The sequence below is a fragment of the Cervus elaphus genome, chromosome 32, assembly GCF_910594005.1.
Source record: "Cervus elaphus chromosome 32, mCerEla1.1, whole genome shotgun sequence".
Lineage (NCBI taxonomy): Eukaryota > Metazoa > Chordata > Mammalia > Artiodactyla > Cervidae > Cervus > Cervus elaphus.
In genome coordinates, this window is record NC_057846.1 from 23,563,475 (window position 1) to 23,586,197 (window position 22,723).

Sequence of the window (22,723 nt, forward strand, 5' to 3'; positions counted from 1 at the left end):
GGGGCGTACCACCACGCCAGATCTCGCGGGGGGATAACGGGGCGGGGAGCGGAAGTCCTAACGAAAGATGGATGCAGGTCCTCCGCACCCTCTTGACGTCTTTCTGTCTGTGTCTTCCTCGATCCGGATGCGAACCCTCCACCTAGCCTCCCGCAACGTTCTTTCTCGGAATGGATTCTCCCGTAGCCGGGGCAACGCGCCGCAGACGGTCTCCATGGCTCCGCGAGCGTGCGGACCGGCTGCGTGGCGAGGTACAGCACGGGAATCGCTCGCGCGGCGGCTGCTTCGTGGCGCTTGTGGCTCCTGCAGCCAGGCTCGGACTGGAGCTGGGACAATCTGATCTCTGATCTTTGTACCCTTCTCCGAGGTGACTTGGTACTCGCAGCCATCAGGTACTGTCTTTTAGATACCTGGATACTCTGAACCTCCGTTTCCTTAATGGGACATCATTTCCCCCAGAAGTTTTCTGTCCCTCCTTCATCCCCTAGGGCACTTTATCCATAACTTTGGAAGGGTACTTGCCGTGTTCCACTGTGTTATACTTTATTGTCTTCTTTAAGAGTATAAGCTCCCTAACAGCAGTATCTATGCCTTTTAAAATCTCAGTTTTATAACTTCTACCAGCAAGCCCTACTCAGAGGAGGGTTTTGCAAAACGTTAAATAAATGAATCAAATATTTTGCCAGTGCTGCGCAAAAAAAGTTAAGTAGTGGAAGAATTCAAGGCAAAAACTCCCCTTTTGTTCCCTTTACTTTCTTCCCTCTGTGTCACACTTCGTTTGGTGGTTCCTGTCTTCCTGGAGCCCACAGTTTAGTGAGGGAAAACAGCAGTTAATTCAAGATCCCTACAAGGTGAATGTAAAATAACCCAATATAAAATAAACATCCATGATCAGGGCTTGGAGAGGGAAGTACTTGGCGCTATGATGGAGTGAATTAAGGAAGTGAAGAATGAGCTAAACAATCAGAAGGATCAGTATTTATTGAGGAAAGAAAAGGGTAGGCACAGTGAAGTACCTGCCGAAAGTGAAACAGTGTGTGCTAGTGTCCTGTGGTTGGAGAGAGGCCGACTTGAGAACTGAAAGACAATTGGAGCTTAGGTTCCAGGGAGAGGGGTTCCCATGGTGACAGATGAGGGTGATAGTGGCCTTATGAGCCATTTAAAGGATTTGAGCCCCTGTAGCAGCACAGAAAGACTTTAAGGTTGCAGTGGAGATGGAGCCTTGAAACATGGAACAAATTGAATTAGTGCCCTCCAATTGACTGACTTTTAGTTTTAAAGCATAGGTGATCAGAGGTAGGATGGCAAGGAAGAGGAGCGGATGAGCCACAGATTCAGAATAGGCAATCCTGTTATTGTCATTGAAACAGCCTGCTCTAAGTTCAAGGCAGAAGTTTCTTACCTTGGATTATAAACTGGGAAGTGTAAGCCAATGTTTGTTTTATTCAGCATATGTGTCCAGTACCTAGATCTAGTTGGTGCTTCAAAAATATTACCATGAAATGGAGGCAAGTATTCTTAGCTCTTTGGTCCAACTTTTTAGAACATGTCTAATTAAAGGAAACATCCGAATACGTAGTTGCGTATTTAGAGTGATATTTCAAGAACTCATAGTTGCAGTCTGCTCTTTAGCAAATACTCTGAATTCCTTGTGGATTTTTGTTTTGCTGTTCTTCGTGTTTATCTTGCTTAGTCAGTTGTCCCCCCTTCCTATCCCTGTTGTGAACTGATTTCACCAAGTGGCACATTTGTTATATACATTTAAACTTGAAAAAATTCAAGAACTATAGGGTAATGCCTAGGTGTGTTGTGCATTCTGTAAAAGTAAGTTGTAATTTTTAATACAAGGGACAATGTAGTATGTTTAGATAGAAGGGTTTAAACTAAAAATGACTGCCTTATATAATTAAGATCTTTCAGTCAACTTTGAACGTCTCAAAAGAAGGATGTTGTTTATACAGTATTTATACCACACTGTACCATCATAATATTACTATTTGTGACAGATGAACGGCAGTGCCACAGATAAACATTTCTTTGTAATTTTTGGATACTTCAGCTGGAGACTCAAGGGGAGGAATAATCTCCATTATTCCCCCTTGGCCCCACAAAGTAGATTCTTCCCCCATATAGTTGGGACTATTGTTTTATGATGGAACTATGTGCATGTTAACTCTCAGACTGAAAATATTTTGGATTGAAAGTTAGAATCAGCTTTTCCCTAAATTTTCTCCTGTATTTTCAGCGTAGAGTAGAATTTTGCTATAGAAGTAGCACTAAGAAGCCCGCTGAAGTCACCAACATTGAGCACACGGCCCCCAAGGAACAGCCATGCCTGCGGAAGGAGGGAAAACTGATATGGAGAGGATTGGCCTCTTCAGTGAGATGGAATATATTACTGTGGGTGATAAATATGTGTCACAGTTTAATCGTAAGTATAATTTGGTTTTCTTTACAGCCTAAGAGTGGATGTTTCCTCTTGATTTTAATGTTTGTTAAATGATCTTTTTGGACGGTCTGTATTTTAAAGCTTTAGGTATAAAGTTGAAAACACCTGTGAAATTTCAACAGCGGTTAAGAGAGAGCTTTTTTTTGTAAGATCAGGAAGCTCATTTTCTTGCACTATCCTACCTTCATATATTCTCTTCATAGGTATTTGTATTTGTTTTCAAGGTGCATGGCAGTTTTCTCCCAGAATATTTATATTGTTTGTTGTTGTCTAGTCGCTAAGGTTGTGTTTGACTCTTTTGAAAGCCCATGGACTGTAGCCCTCCAGGCTCCTCTGTCCATGGGATTTCTCAGACAAGAATACTGGAGTGAGTTGCCATTTCCTTCTCCAGGGAATCTTCTGGACCCAGGAATCGCCCCAATCTCCTGTCACTCCTGCATTGGCAGGCAGATTCTTTACCACTGGCGCCCCTCCTGGAAAGCCCAGAAAGGGAATCACAACCACGGAGAGACTGAACCATTGGCTTTTTTTTTTCTTAGTTGAGACACCCTACTATACAAATAGCATTTACATTTACATCTAAAATGGCCATCCATGATCACTTTCTTGAAAATGAAGTACCAAATAAATACCTGAGAGATTTTTAGAAGAGTCATAAATAAAACAATAAAAAAGAATACACTGATATGGAACATCTCTAAGATAAATTATTAAAAAGGCAAGATGCAAAACAATTTCCTATGGGAAAGTATTGGATTCAGTGACCTGTAAGGCCTCTTCCAGCTCTCAGATTCAGAGTTTAAGAGGATCTCAGTCTAACTATTAAAATGTTTTAATGGGAATGCCTTAGTTCTTATTGTCAGTGAAGCCTTTGATACGGATCTTTCAGTGACCATTTTGAAACAACATTTAAGATCTCAAAACTCATTGGCTCAAATCACGTTTTGAAACTTTTCTCTGTTGCCCTGGTGTTCTAGTGGCAAGGATCAGGAAAGTTTTCTGTTATTTTTCATGTCCTTTTATTAATGGTGAGCTCAAAATTGTGATATTCCTATTTTATCTTTAAAGGACCCTTTAATGAAGCTGCAAGCAAAAATAGACAGATTCTACCCGGAGGATCCAAAGAAATGTCCAATCTCCAGGCAGGTTATTTTGATCCCCATTTTGTAAGGATTTTTGAAGGTGAAGGCTATGTCAATCCGAATCAAGTGAGGAGACGGCACATGATGGAAGAAGCCAAAAAAAATCTAAGCAAAGCCTTCCTCCCTAGCAATGGAGAGAAAAAGCCGTAAGTATTAAGGAGAAAATCTTAAATCTATCTCCTGCATCACTCTCTTTCCTCCAGCCTAAGTTGTTGATTTTTCTGTCGGACTGACTTATGTATGACTCATTTTTTAAAGTGTGACTTTTAAGTTGAGTTTATCTTAGATGGAGACCATTATATTGGGTGATTTAAGTTGCGGGGTAATTGATTAAGTAGATTCTCATTGTCACATTAAATTTTTAATCATCTATGTCACTATTCTCTATCAGTTTATACTAATAAAGCCAACTAAATAATGAAAATAAGTTTTAGTTGAAAATCTTACAATAGTCAGACTATTAAAAAAAATTGCCTTGGGTCATCATGTCTGTGGCCTTGACTATTTTTTCTGCTTTTTAAAGCTTTAAAAAAGTATAAATAAAAAATGTGAAATTAGGAGAAATCTTTTAATCTTTTTTGGGTAAAAAGCATAATTTATCAAAGGTACATTGTTTAAAAATCATGATGAAGTTACATGTAGGGAAACAGTATTTTAGTTGTAAAAATTGTCAAGAGTTTCTTTTTTTTTTAACCTTTAAATCCTTAAACAGATAAAATGATATAATCTATGTGATTATAATATAGCTGAGTTTTATAATGTTAATTCACACTCAGTTACATTGACTCTTAATCTAGAGTTTATGACAGATGAGGATTGGTTGAAAAATAATTTTGTGCTTATTTGTGATTTTGAGATTAGTAAAGGTTCAGTCTTCCAAGTTAAATTGTCTTTATTAAGAGTGGTAAATGTCTTCTTTTCTGTTACTATAGTTTATCTTTTCCTACCTTTGTATACTTTGGAGAAGTTTGAACTATTTATTATTATTTATATTAATTTATATTATTATATATTTATTATTATTGCTACTACTTTTTTTTGGGTTTCTTACTTTTCTTCTTAGATGTAAATTCCCATGTGTATCTTTGGGGCTGCTACTTTATTTCTTTTTCATGTAACATACGTATTTTATCCTTTAAACAACTTTTTTCCTATTCAACTTTCCCATCCCCTGGAACTAATATAATATTGTCAATAAACTATGCTTAAATAAAAACTAATTTTAGAAAAACGTAGTAGAAGAACACACAAAGGGTCTATTTATTCTTATGGTTAACTGAACTAATGTAAACTCTTCTAACCTCCTAGAGATTGCTCAGTTTTGTTTATGTAGAACATTTAAAATGGAATTTTTGACTTTGAATAATAGGGAAAATTAGATTAAAAAAATAACAACAACAACAACAATAACAAAAGAGTTTTTTTTTTCCTTACCAAAGTTAGGCACGTCAAATCTACTGCATATATTTTGCTCCTCTTTTGATGATATTTTATAAATTTTGGTAAAATACATGTAACACAAAGTTCACTATTTTACCTTGCTTCTCTTTGTTCTTGTTACACTTATTTAAGCTGTGGATTAGGAAGTTACTATGGAACCATAGGTGGACCAGTCCCATTTTTCAGTGCACAGTCTAAACCCAAAGAAAAATATGAGCCACCTGGAAAGAATTTATACACAAACCCAGGAAAGAAAGGAACTGGATATGGGTAAGATATTTCAGTACTTTCATATCATTTGTTTTGAACTTAAAAAATTTAATTTCTGAACCCTGAAGTCATCATCATTATCTTCCTTCCTTAGCTATGCAAATATTACCATAGGTAAGCAGTTTTCACACTCTTCTGATCTCTATGATGCGGCAAAACTAATTAACAAGGTAAAAGAATCTCTTGTAACTTCTTTCAATCTTTCTCTTATTTAGTTGACTTAGAGAATTCACTTGTGATCCAATTAGGGTTTATTTTGTTTTACCTATTTGTATTATGTGGGCAATGGCAGATTGATGTTTAGGAATTGTGATAATTTTACCATTTTGAGTTTAGATTCCCTGGATGAGCTTTAATTCCTGCTATAGTTTATCTTCCATCTCTCTAAACTAGCTGTGAGACTTCTGTCTGCATGGCCTGATTAACTCTGCTCTATTTTGATTCTAAGCATTGTATCCTAATTCTTAACTATATTCCCAACACATCCTAATATTTTGTGCCTAAGAAAGTAGTGGTAGTCCTTTGGGCTGATCAGGCCATTATGGTGAGTGAACAGAATGGAAGAGTGTTGGGGAGAAGGGAGGAAGTGGAGACTAGAGAAGGATACAAGTTTTTAAATTTTTGTTTTTTTCAGCATGCAGTCTTCAATACTTTTGGCTGTGGTGACTTTAAATGGCAGTGAGATAGATGGAGGAGGGCATGGCAACCCACTCCAATATTCTTGCCTGAACAATCCCATGGATAGAGGAGCCTAGCGGGCTATAACCCATAGGGTCGCACAGAGTCGGACATGACTGAAGTGACTTAGCACGCATGCATGCACTCGCGAGATAGAAGGATAGTTGCCAATTTTGCAAATGGGCATGTCCAAACCCAGGAAAAGTTTTCTACTAAATTGAGCAGAAACCTTGGTCATTTGAAAATAGTCATCTCTTGTTTCTGTGTGTTAACTCTTCACTTCATATAAAATTCTATGTAAACTACGTTTTACATAGGATAGAATAATACATAATATTCTATAGGAATGATAATACCCAATATATAAATACATACAAGGCGGTTTTTTTTTTTTTACAAGGCAGTTTTATCAATAGCTTAGTAATTGGTCTTTCATCCTAAGTTTATGGATATAAGATACTTTCCTCTCTTTAGAATAAAACATTTTCATTCTGCATTTAGAACTATTCATAAGAATAGTTCTTATGAATAGAACTTACTATTCATAAGTCAGAAATTTTATGTCCCTGAATTTCCTAAAATAATATTGTAACATAAAAGTGTTGCAATGTAAAAAGTAAGTGTTCCTTGTTCTTAGGAGAAAAGCTGACATTTTTTTGAAGGCCTACCATGTGCCAGGTACTTTGAACACATAATCACGTTTAATCTTTATCATAGCATAAAGGGTCTGGGGGATGTTATGATCGTCATTTATCATTGAAGAAAATGTGATACTTAAAGGGTCAGTAGCCTTCCCAGTGTCCCTAGGAAATGCTGGAAAGCGGGAAGGAGTTAGGGTTTGAGCTAGAAACTGACTGTTATTTTTAATGCATTTTATCATATTATAGATAGTTAATAAAGATTTGCTCAAGTGATGTATCTATATACATCAAATAAATTTATATTCAAGATGAACAATCATAGCTGTGCTTTTTCCTAAGCAAGCATATCTTTTGTATCATAAAAATAGAACATAACAAAGGAATGTTTTAAAAAAGTGAACCCAGCAGTATATACTTAAAAAATTTACATGCTTATATTAAAATTTAAAGTTAAATTAACTTTACATTACTTCCAGTGTTGAGTAAGTTTTGCTATCTACTATAATTTCAAACTCCTTAATTGACAGAAAGAGAATGAAGAACACCATCGTTTACTCAAAGGGACAGCTTTCAAATTAAATCTTTACCCAAGGGAATATTTTGATGCCAATCCTTACATGTCTGAGGAACCTTTACCACCAATTAAAAAAGTAGAGAAGAAAGAAATAGTTGGAAGCCCTTTTAAGCCCTCTTCTCCTGGTAAAAAGGTAAGTTAAAGTTTTTAGAATGAAAAAATATTAAGCATCGTAAGGAAATGTTGCCTCTTGCTGTCATGTTATTTTTTTTCCCATTTGTTTATATTCATGCCATGAATCATGGAACCTGTTTTGATGAAATTATGAAAAGTCATAGTGTGTGGATACCATAAGGAATAATGATGCCCTTATGAAATAATTATTACTCATCTCTAAAGTATTTTAATTTACAATGAATTTTCTAAGCACCTGTCTAGATCTTAGGTATAGTTTTTCTCAAAACCATAAAAAGTCAGACCATCTTTAGTTTTTGAAGGGTGATTAAAATAAACTGTCTCCCTTCTGCTGAGGTTTACAAGTGTGAATAAAAATAAAAATCTTTCTTACAGTTTATAGACTTAGTTTATACCTTGGTTTTTTTTTTTTTCTGTGAATTGTGTGTTCCTTTTACTTGCAGATGTTCTATTAAGACATTTGTCTTTTTCATATTGATCTGTAAGATCTTTTCATATATTAAGGATATTGTTTTATCATTTGTGTTGAAAATAATTTTTCTAGTCTGTTGAATCTTTGACTTTGGTTATAGTATTCTGTGCTATTCAGAAATAGCAATAATGATTTATCATTAATATAAGCTTTATAATGATAAAATCATATAAAATAATGATTTTATCAGTCCTCTGTGCTGAGTTTATGTCATTCTCAGAATATCTTTCCTTCCCAGCAATGTTAGTGAAATATGCATTCTTGATTTCTTTAACTAGTCTTATCCTTTTGCATTTAAATTTTCATCTGGAATATATTTTGATGGAAAGAACAAGGCAAGGATCCAGCTTTTATCTTTTTCAAAATTCAGTTTTATGGACAGAAGGATGCTTTGAGGGGAGGATGTGTTCCATATCTTGATTGCCTTTGTGGTTTCAAGGGTGTATCAGTTAGTCAGTTTAGTCGCTCAGTCGTGTCCGACTCTTTGCGACCCCATGGACTGCAGCATGCCAGGCCTTCCTGTCCATCACCAACTCCCGGAGTTTACCCAGACTCATGTCCATTGAGTCAGTGATGCCATCCAACCATCTCATCCTCTGTCATCCCCTTCTCCTTCTGCCCTCAATCTTTCCAAACATCAGGGTCTTTTCAAATGAGTCAGCTCTTCAAATCAGGTGGCCAAAGTATTGGAGTTTCAGCTTCCACATCAGTCTTCCAATGAACACCCAGGACTGATCTCCTTTAGGATGGACTGGTTGGATCTCCTTGCAGTCCAAGGAACTCTCAAGAGTCTTCTCCAACACCACAGTTCAAAAGCATCAATTCTTTGGTTCTCAGCTTTCTTCATAGTCCAACTCTCACAGCCGTACATGACTACTGGAAAAACCACATCTGTCAAAACTCACAGAATCTGTAAACTTAAAATGGGTGCAGCTTATTATACTTAGACTTAAGTGAAATTGTTTTTTAAAGAGCCAGTTGTTCCTGATCTCACAGATAGAATAATTAACACCCCTGTTTTGAAATGCCACTTTATCAAATCAAAATTCCCATTTTTAGTGTTTTTTCCCCCTGAATCTTCATTCTGTTTAATTGATGTTTATTTCTACCAGTACCAAGCTACTTTTAATTATTATTGCATTTTAATATTGGGTGGTCTAGTCTCTTCTTCTTCTTTAAATACGTTTACATGACTGTTTTCCAGTAGTTATTATGTAGAACTTTGGAATTATTTTGTGAAGTTGTGGGGAAAAAAGACCTTTGGTGTTTTGCTCTAAAATGAGATCTTTAGATTTTAGCTTGTATTAGGATTTTTATACTTTGAATCTTCTTATCTAGAATTAAGCTACTTACAGAAACCTTTATTTGTCTTGTGGATTTTTATATTTTATTTCATGTAGATTTATGTATCATGTTTATTCTTATTTTAAGATCCTGATCAATAGTTTCTTTTCCCCATCAGTCCCCTTATATTATTTGTTCTTATTAAAACATCTGATTTTTTTAAAGTAACTGGCACTTTTTTAAATTTTATATTCTAATGGGTATTTCATTGATTCTCTTTGGATCTTTAGATATATGATTATATTATCTGCAGATAATTTTGCACCTTCCTTTCCAGTATTTCTCTCTCTCATGTCATGCTTGTGCCCAAGACATAGACATGATATGGGGATCGTGGGAATAACCTCTAGCATTCATGTTTAAAAAAATAAGACTTAAAAAAAAAAAATAAGACTAAATCAGGAATGTTTGTAGAATTATGTTGAATGTTTTGGTATAATCTATCTAGATCATCTTTGTTTTTCTCTATTAACTTATTATAAGGTGAGTAAAAATAATATTTCTTGAAATGATTCTCACTTGTGTTGTATTGTGTTGTATTGTTTTGTATTAATCTTTAAGTGTAATACTGTTTTATTTGTTAATATTTTATTAAGTATTTTTGCATCAATTATTATAAGTGTTGTGACTGGTCTGTATTTTTTACATTCCTTGTTCTATTTTGATATAGGTAGATTCTAGCATCTTAAAATAAGAGTTTAGTAGCATCAAATATATCTTTTCCTTGAAAATTTAAAAGACTTCTCATAGTAAGTGTTCTCAGCTTAATTTCTTACATGATGTCCATCTATTTTCTGTAGGTGTCCTCTCTTTGAGTCACTTTGACAATATTTTTCTTTGAGAACCATTCATTTAATTCAGGTTTTCAAATGTGTCAATGTAGAGGTGTAAAAAAATATTATCTTACAGTTTTTTGTATTCCATATATGTATAGATTTCTTCCACCTATTTCTCAATCTTTATAATATAGATTTACCTGTTTATTTTTTAAGCATCATCTGGTGAGTTGGTTTACTTACCACATACATTTTTCCATTTTCTATTCATCTGTTTTGCTTTTACATCAGTTGACTAATCAATTGTATTTTCTTTAGATTCCTTATTATTTGTTGCTTTTAAAATAACCCATGTGTCTCAATCTTGATAACTTGAAAAATTACAACCATATCTTTCAAATGAATCACATTTTTTTGTATATCTGGCTTAGACACTGTAAGAGAAAGGATGCCTAATTAAATGGGTTATTGTGATTGAATAGAGTTTTCTTGGTGACCATATATAATATGAGGAAAATCCTGTTAATATGTATCAGTTTAAAAAGTCAAAGCAAATGTTTGTTTTGCATATAGGTCAAAAATGATTGACTTCTCTTAATAGATTTTAAGAAAAGTACAATGTATGATCCAGTTACTTCTCAGTATCTATGGGGGATTGGTTTCGAGACCACTGTCCCCTACCCCCAGAATACCAAAATTCAAGGATGCTCAGGTCCCTTATATAAAATGGCTTAGTATTTGCGTGTAACCTTTGCACATCCTCCTGTATAATGTAAATCACCTCTAGACTACTTGCAATATCTAATACAATGCGAATGCTATGTAAATAGTTTGCTGTGCATGTCAAGTTCAACTTTTCTTTGGGGGAACTTTCTGGAATTCTTTGTTTAAAAAGTATTTTCACCCTGAGATTGGATGAATCTGAGGATGCAGACCTTGCTGGTGTGGAGGACTGACTGTGGATTATGTTTGCCTCTCACTTTCTTTTTCTGTGTGCTATTCCTTTATTTTTTTAAAAAAAATTTTTTTCAGTATCTTCCCCATCATTTACTGATGTTTACTGAACTCGTGTTGTGCCAGGCTTCCTTTTGGATAAACTTTACCTTTGTCCTCATCCCTCGTCCTCTGGTTCTGAACGCTAACTTCTTCCTGTATCAAAATACATGTGACCTGGGTCTCACTCCCTCAGGAATGGACTCACATCCTGTGTAGTTCATAGCCTGATCTGATAAACTCACTAAAATATTAACTGTTGGCAATAGTTTAGAATATTACCTTCTTATAACTATATGCATTTTAACAGAGAACTTTTGGAATTATAGTGTCTTAACCCATAAAATTAGTGGTAGGAAGACCCTTTGATGGTATTTGAATTAAACAGAATAAACAGTTCTCTTTAAATGTAAAATCAGCTTCATGTACAATACACAAATATGTATGACCTTTTTCACATGTAATTTTTGTTAGAAGCATTTTGACAAAACTATATTAAATTGTCTCATTTTTACTTGTAGGCTGGTGGAATGAAGGCAGGAACATTTGATCCTTACCCTTCACATTCTGTTGACCCTTACATGGTTAAATTGAAAGGCCCATCCGGCAAAAGTGCTAAGGTTTTCCATCCACCAGGTGGACCAAAAAGCAGACCAATTGAAAGCATAATGGCTTTGAACGTCAAAAGGTAGCAATATTAGCCCATAAATTATTTCCAGCTTTTAGATTTCTTCAGAGTAATATCTTTTATTTATATATACTTTTAAAATTTGACAAATCTGGGTGACTTTAGATATCTCAGTTTCTTCTTTATACCTGCCCTCTCCTGTAGAAGTTCTTTTCCATCTTCTGAAATTCCCAATTGAAAAAGCTTAATTTGTCTGTACCAAACAGACACAGGTTCTATCCCTGGGTTGGGAAGATCCCCTGGAGAAGGAAATGGCAACCCACTCCAGTATTCTTGCCTGGAGAATCCCATGGACAGAGGAGCCTGGTGAGCTACAGTCCATAGGGTCACAAAGAGTTGGACATGACTAAAGTGACTTAGCATGCATACATGCATATATATATATATATATATATTTCACTTAGCAGTACATATTAACATTGTCTGTTTCTTAAAAGGATCTTTTGACTCATTAAATTATTATCTCTGTATAGGCCCCAGACTCTGTAATTGTGTGGACTCTTAATGACACTTATTCTGTCTTTAACTTTTAAATAATCCTCTATGAGAACTGGAAATATTCTGATTAATTAAGAATACTTTGAGGAAAAGTGTATGTATATTATTCATGATCTTTCCTACATTTTGAGCACTTTCAGAACTGAAAAGTTCTTAGAAGTTCAGAATATAATTTAGAAAAGGACAGTCTGTCATTCTTTTGTTATGTGTGAAAGATTATAAATACTGAAGAATTTATTTGATTCCCTTTCTGCCTATTCACTGAAAAAGTTTTAATGCCAATCTGACTAACTTATGTATTTGTAAGTTCATTGTAATCATACAATGGATTAGGAAAAGGACATCAAATTCATATTCCTTTTGTAGAAACAATAGTACATCTTTATCACTTGTGGATAGTGATTGTAAAAACATCATTATTATAATCACAAAAGTAAGGCTGCCCTTCATTATTTATATAGTTTAACTGTTATCTATAGGAATAATATTTTTTTGCAGGCTAGTTGGTAGAGGATTCATTTGGGAAACAAAGATGTGGAGCCTTTTTTCCATGTCCTTTGACCTTTATCCTTTGACAACTGAACTGACAGTTAAGTTAGAATATTCCTCAACACACTCACACCCAAATAAATGGAATTTTGTGTGGAGTGGGGAGGAGTGTGGTTTCAAGTTTTCTGGTTATCCAGAGAACAGATCTGAGAAAATTCTATGATGCTCTAGCACACATGTTTAAAGCAAAGGAAAAAAGTATCCAATTGTTCAGAAGTTTATCATTTGTTTAGTATTTTGAGTTTATTGAAATATCTTTTTTTTACATTATCACAAATATTATCCTAGATCAAGTTTTAGCTTCTTTTTTAGCCTAATTTTAAAACTCTGGAAAGTAGTATTTAAAATTGGTCTCATAAACCAGTTTTTCCCTCTTAAATTACATTTTAAAAGTATATCTGATATACGTGAAGCTTTTTCTTTGGTGAGGAAATCTGGTTTTGTTTGGATTGTTAACTTTTAATTGCAAGATATTTTTTTACAAGAACATACAGATCTATTACCTGCACCTATAAAATTAAATGTGCATTTATTTTCCAATTTTAGGGCACTAAATATGAAGAACTACAAGACTGCTTCAGTACAGTCCTACTAGCATCTGGAAGACAAATAACCTTACAGGTCCTGACTTCCAAAAATTCACTATCAAGTGCTCATTATTTGAAAAAATATATAAGATGTGTGGAACAAATAGCTCAAACATTTAAAAGAAATTTAAGGCTGTGACTAATGCTTTTCCTTCTTTTCATACTATTACATCAATAAATGACTAGTATTTGTTAATAATTGCTATGTTTCTTGATCTGTGTTTCTGAGGAGATGTTTAGGAATGCTTGAGACTGTTATAAAATCTCAAAGTGTACTCTTTGATTTGACATATTTTGCTCTTAACATTAAAAATATTGCCGAGTTGGAGGGTAGGGATGAAAATGGGGACTGGAGGGGTAGAACATGCACAATGAATGCTTATTTTTCTATTAAGTGGTATCGTTTTTGTTTTTGTTTTTTAAGATTAATTTTTATTGGAGTATAGTTGCTTTACAGTAAATTCTTAATTTGCTGTTCCTTCTTGGAGGTATGTGGAGGTTGAGTTGACAGCTATCCAAGTGTCTCGGTCCATTAAAGCATTCTTAACATCAGGGAAGTACTGATCCAGTCTTATTTAATAGATTCTCGTATACATGTGTTGTATGGTGAGGCAGATAGCTCAGTTAATGTGGTATGGTGCCTTCTATTTATAGCCTGTGTAAAGCATCAGATCTGCCAATGGCAGCCCCAGGCTGAGCAGGGTTGGTGGTGGTGTGGGGTGTGTGGGGGGGATGGAAGAATGGGGAATGCACTTTCAGTTCAGTATCTTATAAAAAATGGCCAGGTTTCAAGATGGATGAAGTTGTCTTTGGCCTTCTCTCATTCTCCCCTGTAGCTGCCTCTCTAGGTCTTATCCTCTTCCTTCCCATGTTACCTCTTCACTGGCCCTATCACTTTAAAAAATCTGTTAACAGATATGACTTAAATACATTCCCGTAATTCATTGTGAGGTATCTCTCAATAGTTCTCATTCAGTCGGGGTGGGGTAGTGGTGGTATTTTAAAAGGGAAGTTTACAGTATCTATTAATTAAACTGTGGTGTTGGAGAAGACTCTTGAGAGTTCCTTGGGCTGCAAAGAGGCCAAAGTCAATCCTAAAGGAAATCAGGCCTGAATATTCATTGGAAGGACTGATGCTGAAGCTGAAGCCCCAATACTTTGGCCACTTGATGTGAAGAACTGACTCATTTGAAAAGACCCTGATGCTGCGAAAGATTGAAGGCAGGAGGAGAGGGGAGGAGAGAGGATGAGATGGTTGGATGGCATCGCTGACTTGATGAACGTGAGTTTGAGTTAAGCTCCAGGAGTTGGTGATGGGCAGGGAAGCCTGGCGTGCTGCAGTTCATGGGGTCACAAAGAGTCAGACACGACTGAGCGGCTGAACTGAACTGATTAGTATGATGTGTTGGGGGAGTTATTTTTGATTCTTGGTTTTTTCCTTAGTACCTGTCCCTCTGCCATTCTAGGCCTCCCAGATTTGAAAATCAGAATGTGTAGAGGCTGCAGTGCTCTGCTTCTAGACCGATTTTTTCCAATGATGGAGAAGCCAGGTCAATCCAGATACACATGTGACTTTTGAAGGGGTTCAGAGGGCACAGAGAAGTTTTCCTGTTGTCAAACGTATATTTTTATTTCATGCCTCATCACTGTTTACTTTTTTTCTAAAAGAATACATTTTTAAAGAAGACTGAAAAAGTTTTCTAAAGGAATATTTAAGATTTTTACTTCCTATCCAAAGGACAGTGTGGAATGAACATCCCAAAGACAGTATCAGGGGTATCATGAGCCTCAAAGGGGAATATGTTTGTCTCAAAGTAGCTGAGGTTTTTCCAGATGGACATAAATGAATAAAAATTCATTTAGTTACATAGTGATAAATGTCACCAAACAAGTCAAGGCTGGGGTGTTCTCACCTCTCTGCATTCGGCGGTGGCTCCAGAGCTTCTAGGGTAGGCTAGAGACTACTCTGCACCCACCCTAATGAAAGTCTAAAAAACCAGGCTCAAGAGGATCTGACTGAAAGAGAAGCAAGCACAACCACTTCCAACAGAAGTAAGCACAACCAGGTCCGACCATCTGTAAAGGAAGACACCAAATTCAGACGCTCAACAATGTAAAATTCACAAAATTCCAGGTTTTGCTAGTGGCTCAGTGGTGAAGAATCCACCTGGCAATACAGAGACACAGTTTCGTGCTCTGATCCGGGAAGATGTCACATGCCATGGAGCTTCTAAGCCTGTGTACGTCACAACTACTGAGCCTGTGCCCTAGAGCCCGCGAGCAGCAACTGCTGAAACCTACATGCTGGAGTTGCCTGCGCACCGCAGCTAGAGAAAAGCAACAATGACCCAAAAATAAACAAAGCACGGCCAAAAATAAACAAATACAATTATTTTTTTAAAAAAATCCATCTTCCAGTTTAAAACAAAAAACAGCTACTAGATGTGCCAGGACGCAGGAAAATGTAATTCACAACTGGGAGATAAATCAGTCAATAGAAATAAACCCCATAATGGTAGAGAAGATGGAATTAGCAAATAAAGACATTAAAATGGCTATTGGACCTGTTATTGTATTTAAAGGAAAAGCTCAGAGTTTTCTCTTGCAATAACCACTGTATGACTTTTTTCACGTTGCCTGTAGGAACTGGGAGAACCCGTGGGAAAGTGCTGTTCCTCTGCCTACTGCTGTTGCTGTGAGCAACCAGCTCCTTTGTCTCTGACCCAGGATTCTTACGTCTTCCACTGGAACCCACGACACTGGAACCCACTAGCTCATTAGCTTACAAACTGGATCAAGTCTCAAGGTGTTTATAGTTCTTGACAGCATAAGAATATATACCTAATTCCAATTTCTAATTAAAAACTAGCCCAATCAATTATAAGGTAATCGTGATCAGATGTGGAGGTCAATTTAAAACTTTTTGTTGAATAAAGTACCCGGATGAAAGATTGTGAAATGTTTTCAGAAATTTATTTACATGTCTTGGATGGAAGCAGTTGATACAGTTTACTCGGAGTTCCTGGGAGAAAAAAGAGAAGAATTTTTGAAAAAATCGGACTGCTATGTGTACCATGGAAAAATAATAATTAAAAAAAATTTCCTGCTTGCTACCAAAGTTGCCTTAGCCATATATAATATATAGAAGTAGTATAAATAAAATAACACATCTCATCAAAGGACCAAAATCTCTAAGAAATTCCACTATGTAATGAATTGGATACAAATCTTAGAAAAATAGTGTTCACCTTCTTATTACTGTCCTCTGGCTAAACCTGATAGACAAAAGAAATCTTAAACACACTTCTATGAATCCACCAAGATATACATACCTTTCAAACCCAGGGCTAAAGGCCTATTCCCAGGACTAGAGGTGTCTTCATAAATATCATAGATGTCAAAATGGAATTTATCTTTCCTTGAAACGTGACCCATTTTTGAGAGGTCAGTATGGTGACTGCAGATTTTTTCACTTAGATTTGAATATTCTCTTTGAAGATTCCGCATCTCAAATTCCAAGGTGTCCCTTTCATTCTCTATACTCCTTACATAGTTTTCTAAGAGTATTTTGTCTTCCTCAAGTCTACAGATGCTATTTTCAAATTTTATAGTTTCTTGACTATTTTTTTTTAGTTCTTCTTTTAGAAGCTGATTATCGGTCTTAATTTCCAATACCATTTTTGATAACAGTTCACATTCATTGCCCATTTCTGACAAACTATTCTTATAAATACTTGCTTCTGACTTTGCATTTTTTATTTCTTGCAGGAAATTCTCTTCCGCAGTAGATTGGTATGTTTGAATGTCCTCAATTTCTCTTGCCATCATCTCTCTCGCAGCAGTAGATTCTTGTAAGGTTGTTTCAAGATTAAGCTTTTCATTTTTAACTGTTTCTACTATTTGAAGAAGTGTCTCTTGTTCGATTTTTGCCAATCTTTCTTTCTCTTTTAGCTGTGCTGTCTCTAGGTGGTTTTCTTTCAGTTCATTTTCCAGTGCATCTTTTTCCTTTAGAAGCAGATGTGTTTTTTTCTCTAACATTTCTTTTTCCTCTTGTATCAATAGAACATTTGTTTTCATTGATTCCATTTCTATGCTCAATCGTTTGTTTTCATTACTGACAATGGCCATATCACTTTGAGTTTTGTGTTCCTTACTTTTTAGTTGATCTAATGTTTCTATTATTTGTTGATTCTCCAAAGAAAGTTGACTGTTTTTTTCCTCAAGGGTTTTAGTTTGTCCTTGGAGAACATTATAGTTACTAACTATTTTTTTCAATTCTTTAAGACATTCTTTGCCATCTTCTTCTGTTTTAGTTAACTTGGACTGGAGAGTATTCTTTTCTTCAACCAATGTCTTAAGTTGCTTTTCATACATTTCAATTTTCTGTATCAGAGATTGTGTGGTAAAGACAAGAGGTTTAATTTTTGTTTTAAGGGTTAGGTTTTCATTCTCTAGTTTCATTACTTTTTTCTGTATTTGCATAGATTCTTTCAAGTAATTCTGTAAGTACTGAATTTTTGCTACACATTGCTCAGTAACAGAATTGACTTTGGATGTTTTCTCATTTTCAACTATTATTGATCCTTGTTTTACTGTAAATGGTTGTTTTTCTTTGTCTTTCATTTCATATTTTGTTGGGTCAAAGAATGCCAATGTATGTCTCGGGACTCTGGAATGGAGTTTTAAATCTGCAATATTCTTGTCAGTGATAGGAATTTCTTTATTGTTTTTCTCATTCCTTTTTCCCCTGTGTATTTCACTCCTGGATAATTTTTTACATTTCCTACAAAAATTCACATGGAATTTTGACACTGTTTCCCTAAGTGGGAGCAATTTGTTTACTAATGCCTCTAATTCCAAAATTCTCTTTGATTTTATATCTTCACTTAAGTTACTTTCAATATTTTCTTCCTTAATAAAAATTTTTTTTTCCTTGTGAATGGAGGGCAGGTCATAATTCCTGTGCCTTGGAACAGCTTTTAAAGTCTGCAGTTCGTTTGTAAGTGCCAGTTCCCTATTATGTGACTTTTGAAGCTCTTCCTTCATTTGTTTGATGGAATGGCAAATACCATCTAAATTTTCACAAAATCCATTATTGAGAAGAGGCATTGTCATTCTGGACTTATCCAGAATTAGCGTCTCAGCTTGAGACATCCCATTTTGAGGTGCATTAGGTAGAAAATTATAAAAGTTATTATAATTCTTCAACCTGTCAGAATTTTCTGAAGCTGAATTATCTGTCAAAGTTCTCTGAGTTAGTATGTCCTTGAAATGTATCTGGCATGGAACATCTATACTTTGAGGAAGACTGTCAATACTATCACTACTGAATTTTTCCTCTGCTGAATGAAGAGTCCTGGAATCCTCAAAATGATGAATTTTCTCCGTAAAAAGGATTTCTTCTTGATTCTCTACAGGCTAGTAAAAATAAAAATCACACTATAGATGTACTATCATTTGCTACATGACCAACAAATTAAGACAATATTTTGGGGAGGATATATTTTTACAACCAGAATGAACATTTTATCCATTTCTGCAGCAGAGAAGCCTAACGAGTATGATTCCTTTTTCTGCAGGAAAATCTACCTTTATTTTGAGGTCTGTAACTCTGGTCTTCACGGTTTGCTTAGAAATTATACTTATTTCCTTAAGTAGTGAGATAGCAGGGCCAACCCCTCAATTTCAGAAATAGAAATCCAGCATTTCTCAAGAGACCATCATACATTGATGGGGAAGAGAGAAGCCATAGTTCAAAGGGAAGTTTAAAGAAAATGAAAATTTTCATTCTTTCTGTATGTCAACCTTAGCTTGTCTTCCTAGTTTCAAGTGTATCTAGGGCTGTGACTGTCCTGGAAATGTGAGTTCTAATAAGTGGAGACACAGTGACTCTGGTTTGGACCTGTTCTAGAGAATTCACTCTAGGTCTAAGTCAATCCTAAAAGTAGGAGAACTCATAAGTGGACAGAAAGGCTATAAAAGCTGCCTTGCATTTCAGTTTACTTGGGAATCTTTAGATATCTGGACTAAGTCAAATGCCCCTCATATGCTCTTCTAAGAGAAACAAGAAAATTGTAGAAGTATGGAGGAGGTAAACATACATCTTTTAGGGTTTTCAGGACAGGAGTTTCCTTATTTTCACCTCTGACAATCCAGTCACCCTGTGAAGAAGGGGAGAATGTAAAGATGAAGATCAAAGGTTGTAACATTTCTGAAGTACCTAAATGTAGAAATGGTTTTATGTTGAAGAACATACCAAAGCCGTTTCATTGTGTGTGCCGAATACTAGATTTTTTTCTGGGTTAAATTGTGGGTTTTCTACTTCAATAATACTTTTGTTCAATATTTCACTGATTTCAGACTGTACCTTTAAAAGACAAATTAAGAATGTCAGACCTTGATTTATAAACTTATGAAATGCACAAGAATAATAGATATAATTAAAAGATATCTTTAAATTTCCTACACATAAAAATTATTGGCCATCATATAAAATATAAATTAAACTTATTGTAATCTCTATCATTGAAGGAATCTTTTAAGAAAGATATGCCTTTACTATGTGATTATAAAATCAGAAAGACTTAACTGAGGAAAGTAAAATCTTCTGAATTAAAATAACTTTAGAGGTTTGATTTTTACATTGTTGAATAAATCAGAGATCCTTGACTCTGTCATCAGAATGGAATCTGTTGTGTCAGCCTCAGGAGGATTTTATCTTCTCTTCCCGTTTCCCCACACTTGCTTCTAGTACAGGAATATCAGGATGAGGTTTAAGGGCCTCTAGTTGTAATGTGTTGTGATCTGTACCCCCAGTATCCACACCTTATCCTGTCAACACTACCCCTTGTTTCTTCTGGATAAAGTCCCTATGCCTTTCGTGGTGGTAGAGAGCCCACCTCCAGCTCCAAGGGGTGAGCATGTGACCAGTCAGAGCGTTGCCGCCCTCTGAACAGGGACTGCTTTCAAGAATGCATGTGGGGCCATCAGAATGAGGACAAACTGCTAAGAGAGAAAAGCAGAGTTTCTTCTCTAACTGGAGTCTGGAAAGATAAAGGCCGCAACTTTTAGCAACCCTTTTGCTACCACCTGGAGTCTGAGAATCCGATACTGTCAAAAGCAGAACCATGATAAGGAGTGAGGCTGGTTCTCCGATGATGTAGTCCTGGTCATATGGATAAAGCCATCCCCAGGTGCACTATCCCTGGGGTTTTCATTACCAGAGCTGGCAAAGGGCACTTTCTCCTCACTTTGAGTTAGATTTTCTATCACTTATGACGAGAGTCCCTATTTGTAGACTGTATACAGGTAGCAGTTTAAACATACATTTTTTTAAAAAAAAATACAGGTATAACAATGTAGTTTCCTGCAAATTTGGGGTCTAGAATAGATTGCAGCTCTATTTTATTACATTTAGTTTCAAGTGATCAATTGGCTAGGGTTTGTCAGCTTAGACATGTATGATGGTGTCCTCAGTTTGGATATTTTCTATGTAAATTAAAAGAAACATACCATGCTAACATTTTGCAGAGTCTGTATTCGGAGAGCCTGAAACGATTCCAGTTGTTGCTGAAGGGCCTAAAACAAAGTTATACAGGGATGCAATTGAACATCTGTAGGTGAACATATACTTTGTTATGGGATTCCCTAGTGGCCCAGATGGTAAAGAATCTGCCTGCAATGCAGAAGACCTGGGTCAGGAAGATCCCCTGGAGAAGGGCATGACAACCCACTCCGGTATTCTTGCCTAGAGCATCCCATGGACAGAAGAGCCTGTCGGGCTACAATCCATGGGGTCACACAGAGTCAGACACGACTGAAGCGACTTAGCACGCATGAACGCACACTTTGTTAGAATTAAAAAAAATATCCCCCAAAGTTGCCTATTACAGGAATCATGTGGAAGGTCAGGTGGCTGGCTTACATTCTTAATCATTCTTGCTCACTCTCAAGTATTCTGAGAAATATCAGACTTTACACAGGTTTTCTGAGAAAATAAAATCAAATATACTCACTTTCAATGCTGATTGTGGTTGGATTTGATTTTCTGATTCTGATACACAGCCGTGTTCTAAAAAGTAAAATTGAAAAGTGATGTGATTTAATTCTTAATTGTTATTTTTAAACAATGTGAATAGAAAGCAGTCTCAGCTTCCTTGGATGGTGAGGCAAAGAGATAATGAGAAGACTGATGTTCACATTAGGATAAACCCAGTGCTACCTGTATAACAAATTAAGAAATAATTTTCATCTGGCTTAAAATACTGCACCTACTTGAGGTTGTAACAGTGGTTTTACTTTTATAATAAATCATTAACTTGTAACACCAAACTTAGAATACTCTGAAACTTAGATATCTTTGTTTCAGGGATATAAACTATACATTTTTTGGTATAAAAATGAACAATTCTCATATGACGGGAGACCCTTGGCAAAGTATTATATAGGTCTCAGTGTCTACGCAACAGCCATGTGATGTTTTTCTTCCTTAATCTGGAAAACAGTTTGGATTAATAGAACATAGGTCTTGTCATGTTCTTAAGCAAAGTGCTATAAAGATCTGTGTGTTCCTTCCTAAAAAACAGATCATAGATCTGCAGTAGGGGAGAGACTATATAATATTTGCAAATTTTGTGACATATGCAAAATTTAAAAAAAATTTTTTTTAATGTCGTAAATGAAATGAGAGTTATGTTAGAATGTTCCCCCTAGGCTGGCAATTTCTGATGTTTAAGAGAAGGTTTCTAAAGAGTTCAGCATATCTCCTTTGGAATGGAAGCTTGCCAGATGTTATAGAATCTGGTTGCAAAGCATCTTCCCTCCCATCCTGTCCCAATCTGGCCCTTATCACTGCAAGAGCAGCTCTCGTTCACAACCTGGAGTCATTTGGCCAACTGAAGAATCCCACCTTCATCACAGGGCACGGATGGACAGTGAGTCCATCTAGTTACCGCTCAGCTTTGCATCTTACTGGGAATAAATGGTAGTCAGAAATGTTCGTCTCAGAGAGAAAAAAAGGAACTCAAGGTCTGGACCAGTCCTGTAAGTCATCCCAAACTTTTTCAAACTCTAAAATAACCACTACAATATTGTAAAGTAATTAGCCTCCAATTGAAATAAATTAATTTTAAAAAGTAAAATAAAAATAAATAAAATAACCTCTTCTGATGAACTCAAATATTAATAGATCAAAATGCAAATGAAAAAAGAATATATCACCTAGAATCCCACCATACAGAATTAAAGATGCTTGCTCCTTGGAAGGAAAGCTATGACACACCTAGATAGCATTTTTTTTTTTTTTTTTTTTAGATAGCATATTAAAAGCAGAGGCATCACTTTGCCGACAAAGGTCCGTATAGTCTAAGTTACATATGGTTTTTCCAGTATGTATGAATGAGAGAGCTGGACCATAAAGAGGACTGAGCACTGAAAAACTGATGCTTTCAAACTGTGGTGCTGGAGAAGACTTTTGAGAGTCCCTTGG

General features: G+C 35.7%; 2 protein-coding genes across 7 annotated transcripts in view; one reads left to right on the forward strand and one right to left on the reverse strand.

Annotated features, from left to right (window-relative positions):
- Positions 1-9: 9 nt before the first annotated feature.
- Positions 10-17,002, forward strand: C32H4orf47 (chromosome 32 C4orf47 homolog). 6 transcript variants are annotated; one of them, XM_043893556.1, is made up of 9 exons: positions 14-392; positions 2,246-2,431; positions 3,518-3,737; positions 5,164-5,301; positions 5,396-5,471; positions 7,148-7,327; positions 11,436-11,602; positions 13,196-13,270; positions 15,880-16,004. In XM_043893556.1, the coding sequence occupies exons 2-8, from the start codon at positions 2,332-2,334 to the stop codon at positions 13,242-13,244; spliced, it is 930 nt and encodes a 309-aa protein (XP_043749491.1). In that variant the 5' UTR covers positions 14-392; positions 2,246-2,331; the 3' UTR covers positions 13,245-13,270; positions 15,880-16,004. The 6 variants fall into 6 exon arrangements, with proteins under 6 accessions (XP_043749493.1, XP_043749491.1, XP_043749492.1 ...); XM_043893558.1 differs by lacking the exon at positions 11,436-11,602 and having other exon boundaries at positions 10-392; positions 15,880-17,002; XM_043893557.1 differs by lacking the exon at positions 15,880-16,004 and having other exon boundaries at positions 14-251; positions 2,251-2,431; positions 13,196-13,789.
- CCDC110 (coiled-coil domain containing 110) overlaps positions 16,543-22,723 on the reverse strand; it is a 13,919-nt gene continuing 7,738 nt past the window's right edge. The window contains exons 2-5 of the mRNA XM_043893632.1: positions 21,252-21,307; positions 20,749-20,814; positions 19,493-19,603; positions 16,543-18,654 (exon numbers count right to left, since the gene is read on the reverse strand). Of these exons, the coding sequence (XP_043749567.1) occupies positions 16,543-18,654; positions 19,493-19,603; positions 20,749-20,814; positions 21,252-21,307 (2,345 nt within the window). The remainder of the gene's footprint in view (positions 18,655-19,492; positions 19,604-20,748; positions 20,815-21,251; positions 21,308-22,723) is intronic.

Coding starts and splice junctions, on each gene's coding strand:
- C32H4orf47 (XM_043893556.1), top strand. CDS start 2,332: ATGCCTGCGGAAGGAGGGAAAACTGATATGGAGAGGATTGGCCTCTTC. Junction 7,328..11,435: donor CCTCTTCTCCTGGTAAAAAG/GTAAGTTAAAGT, acceptor TTTTACTTGTAG/GCTGGTGGAATGAAGGCAGG. Junction 11,603..13,195: donor ATGGCTTTGAACGTCAAAAG/GTAGCAATATTA, acceptor TTCCAATTTTAG/GGCACTAAATATGAAGAACT.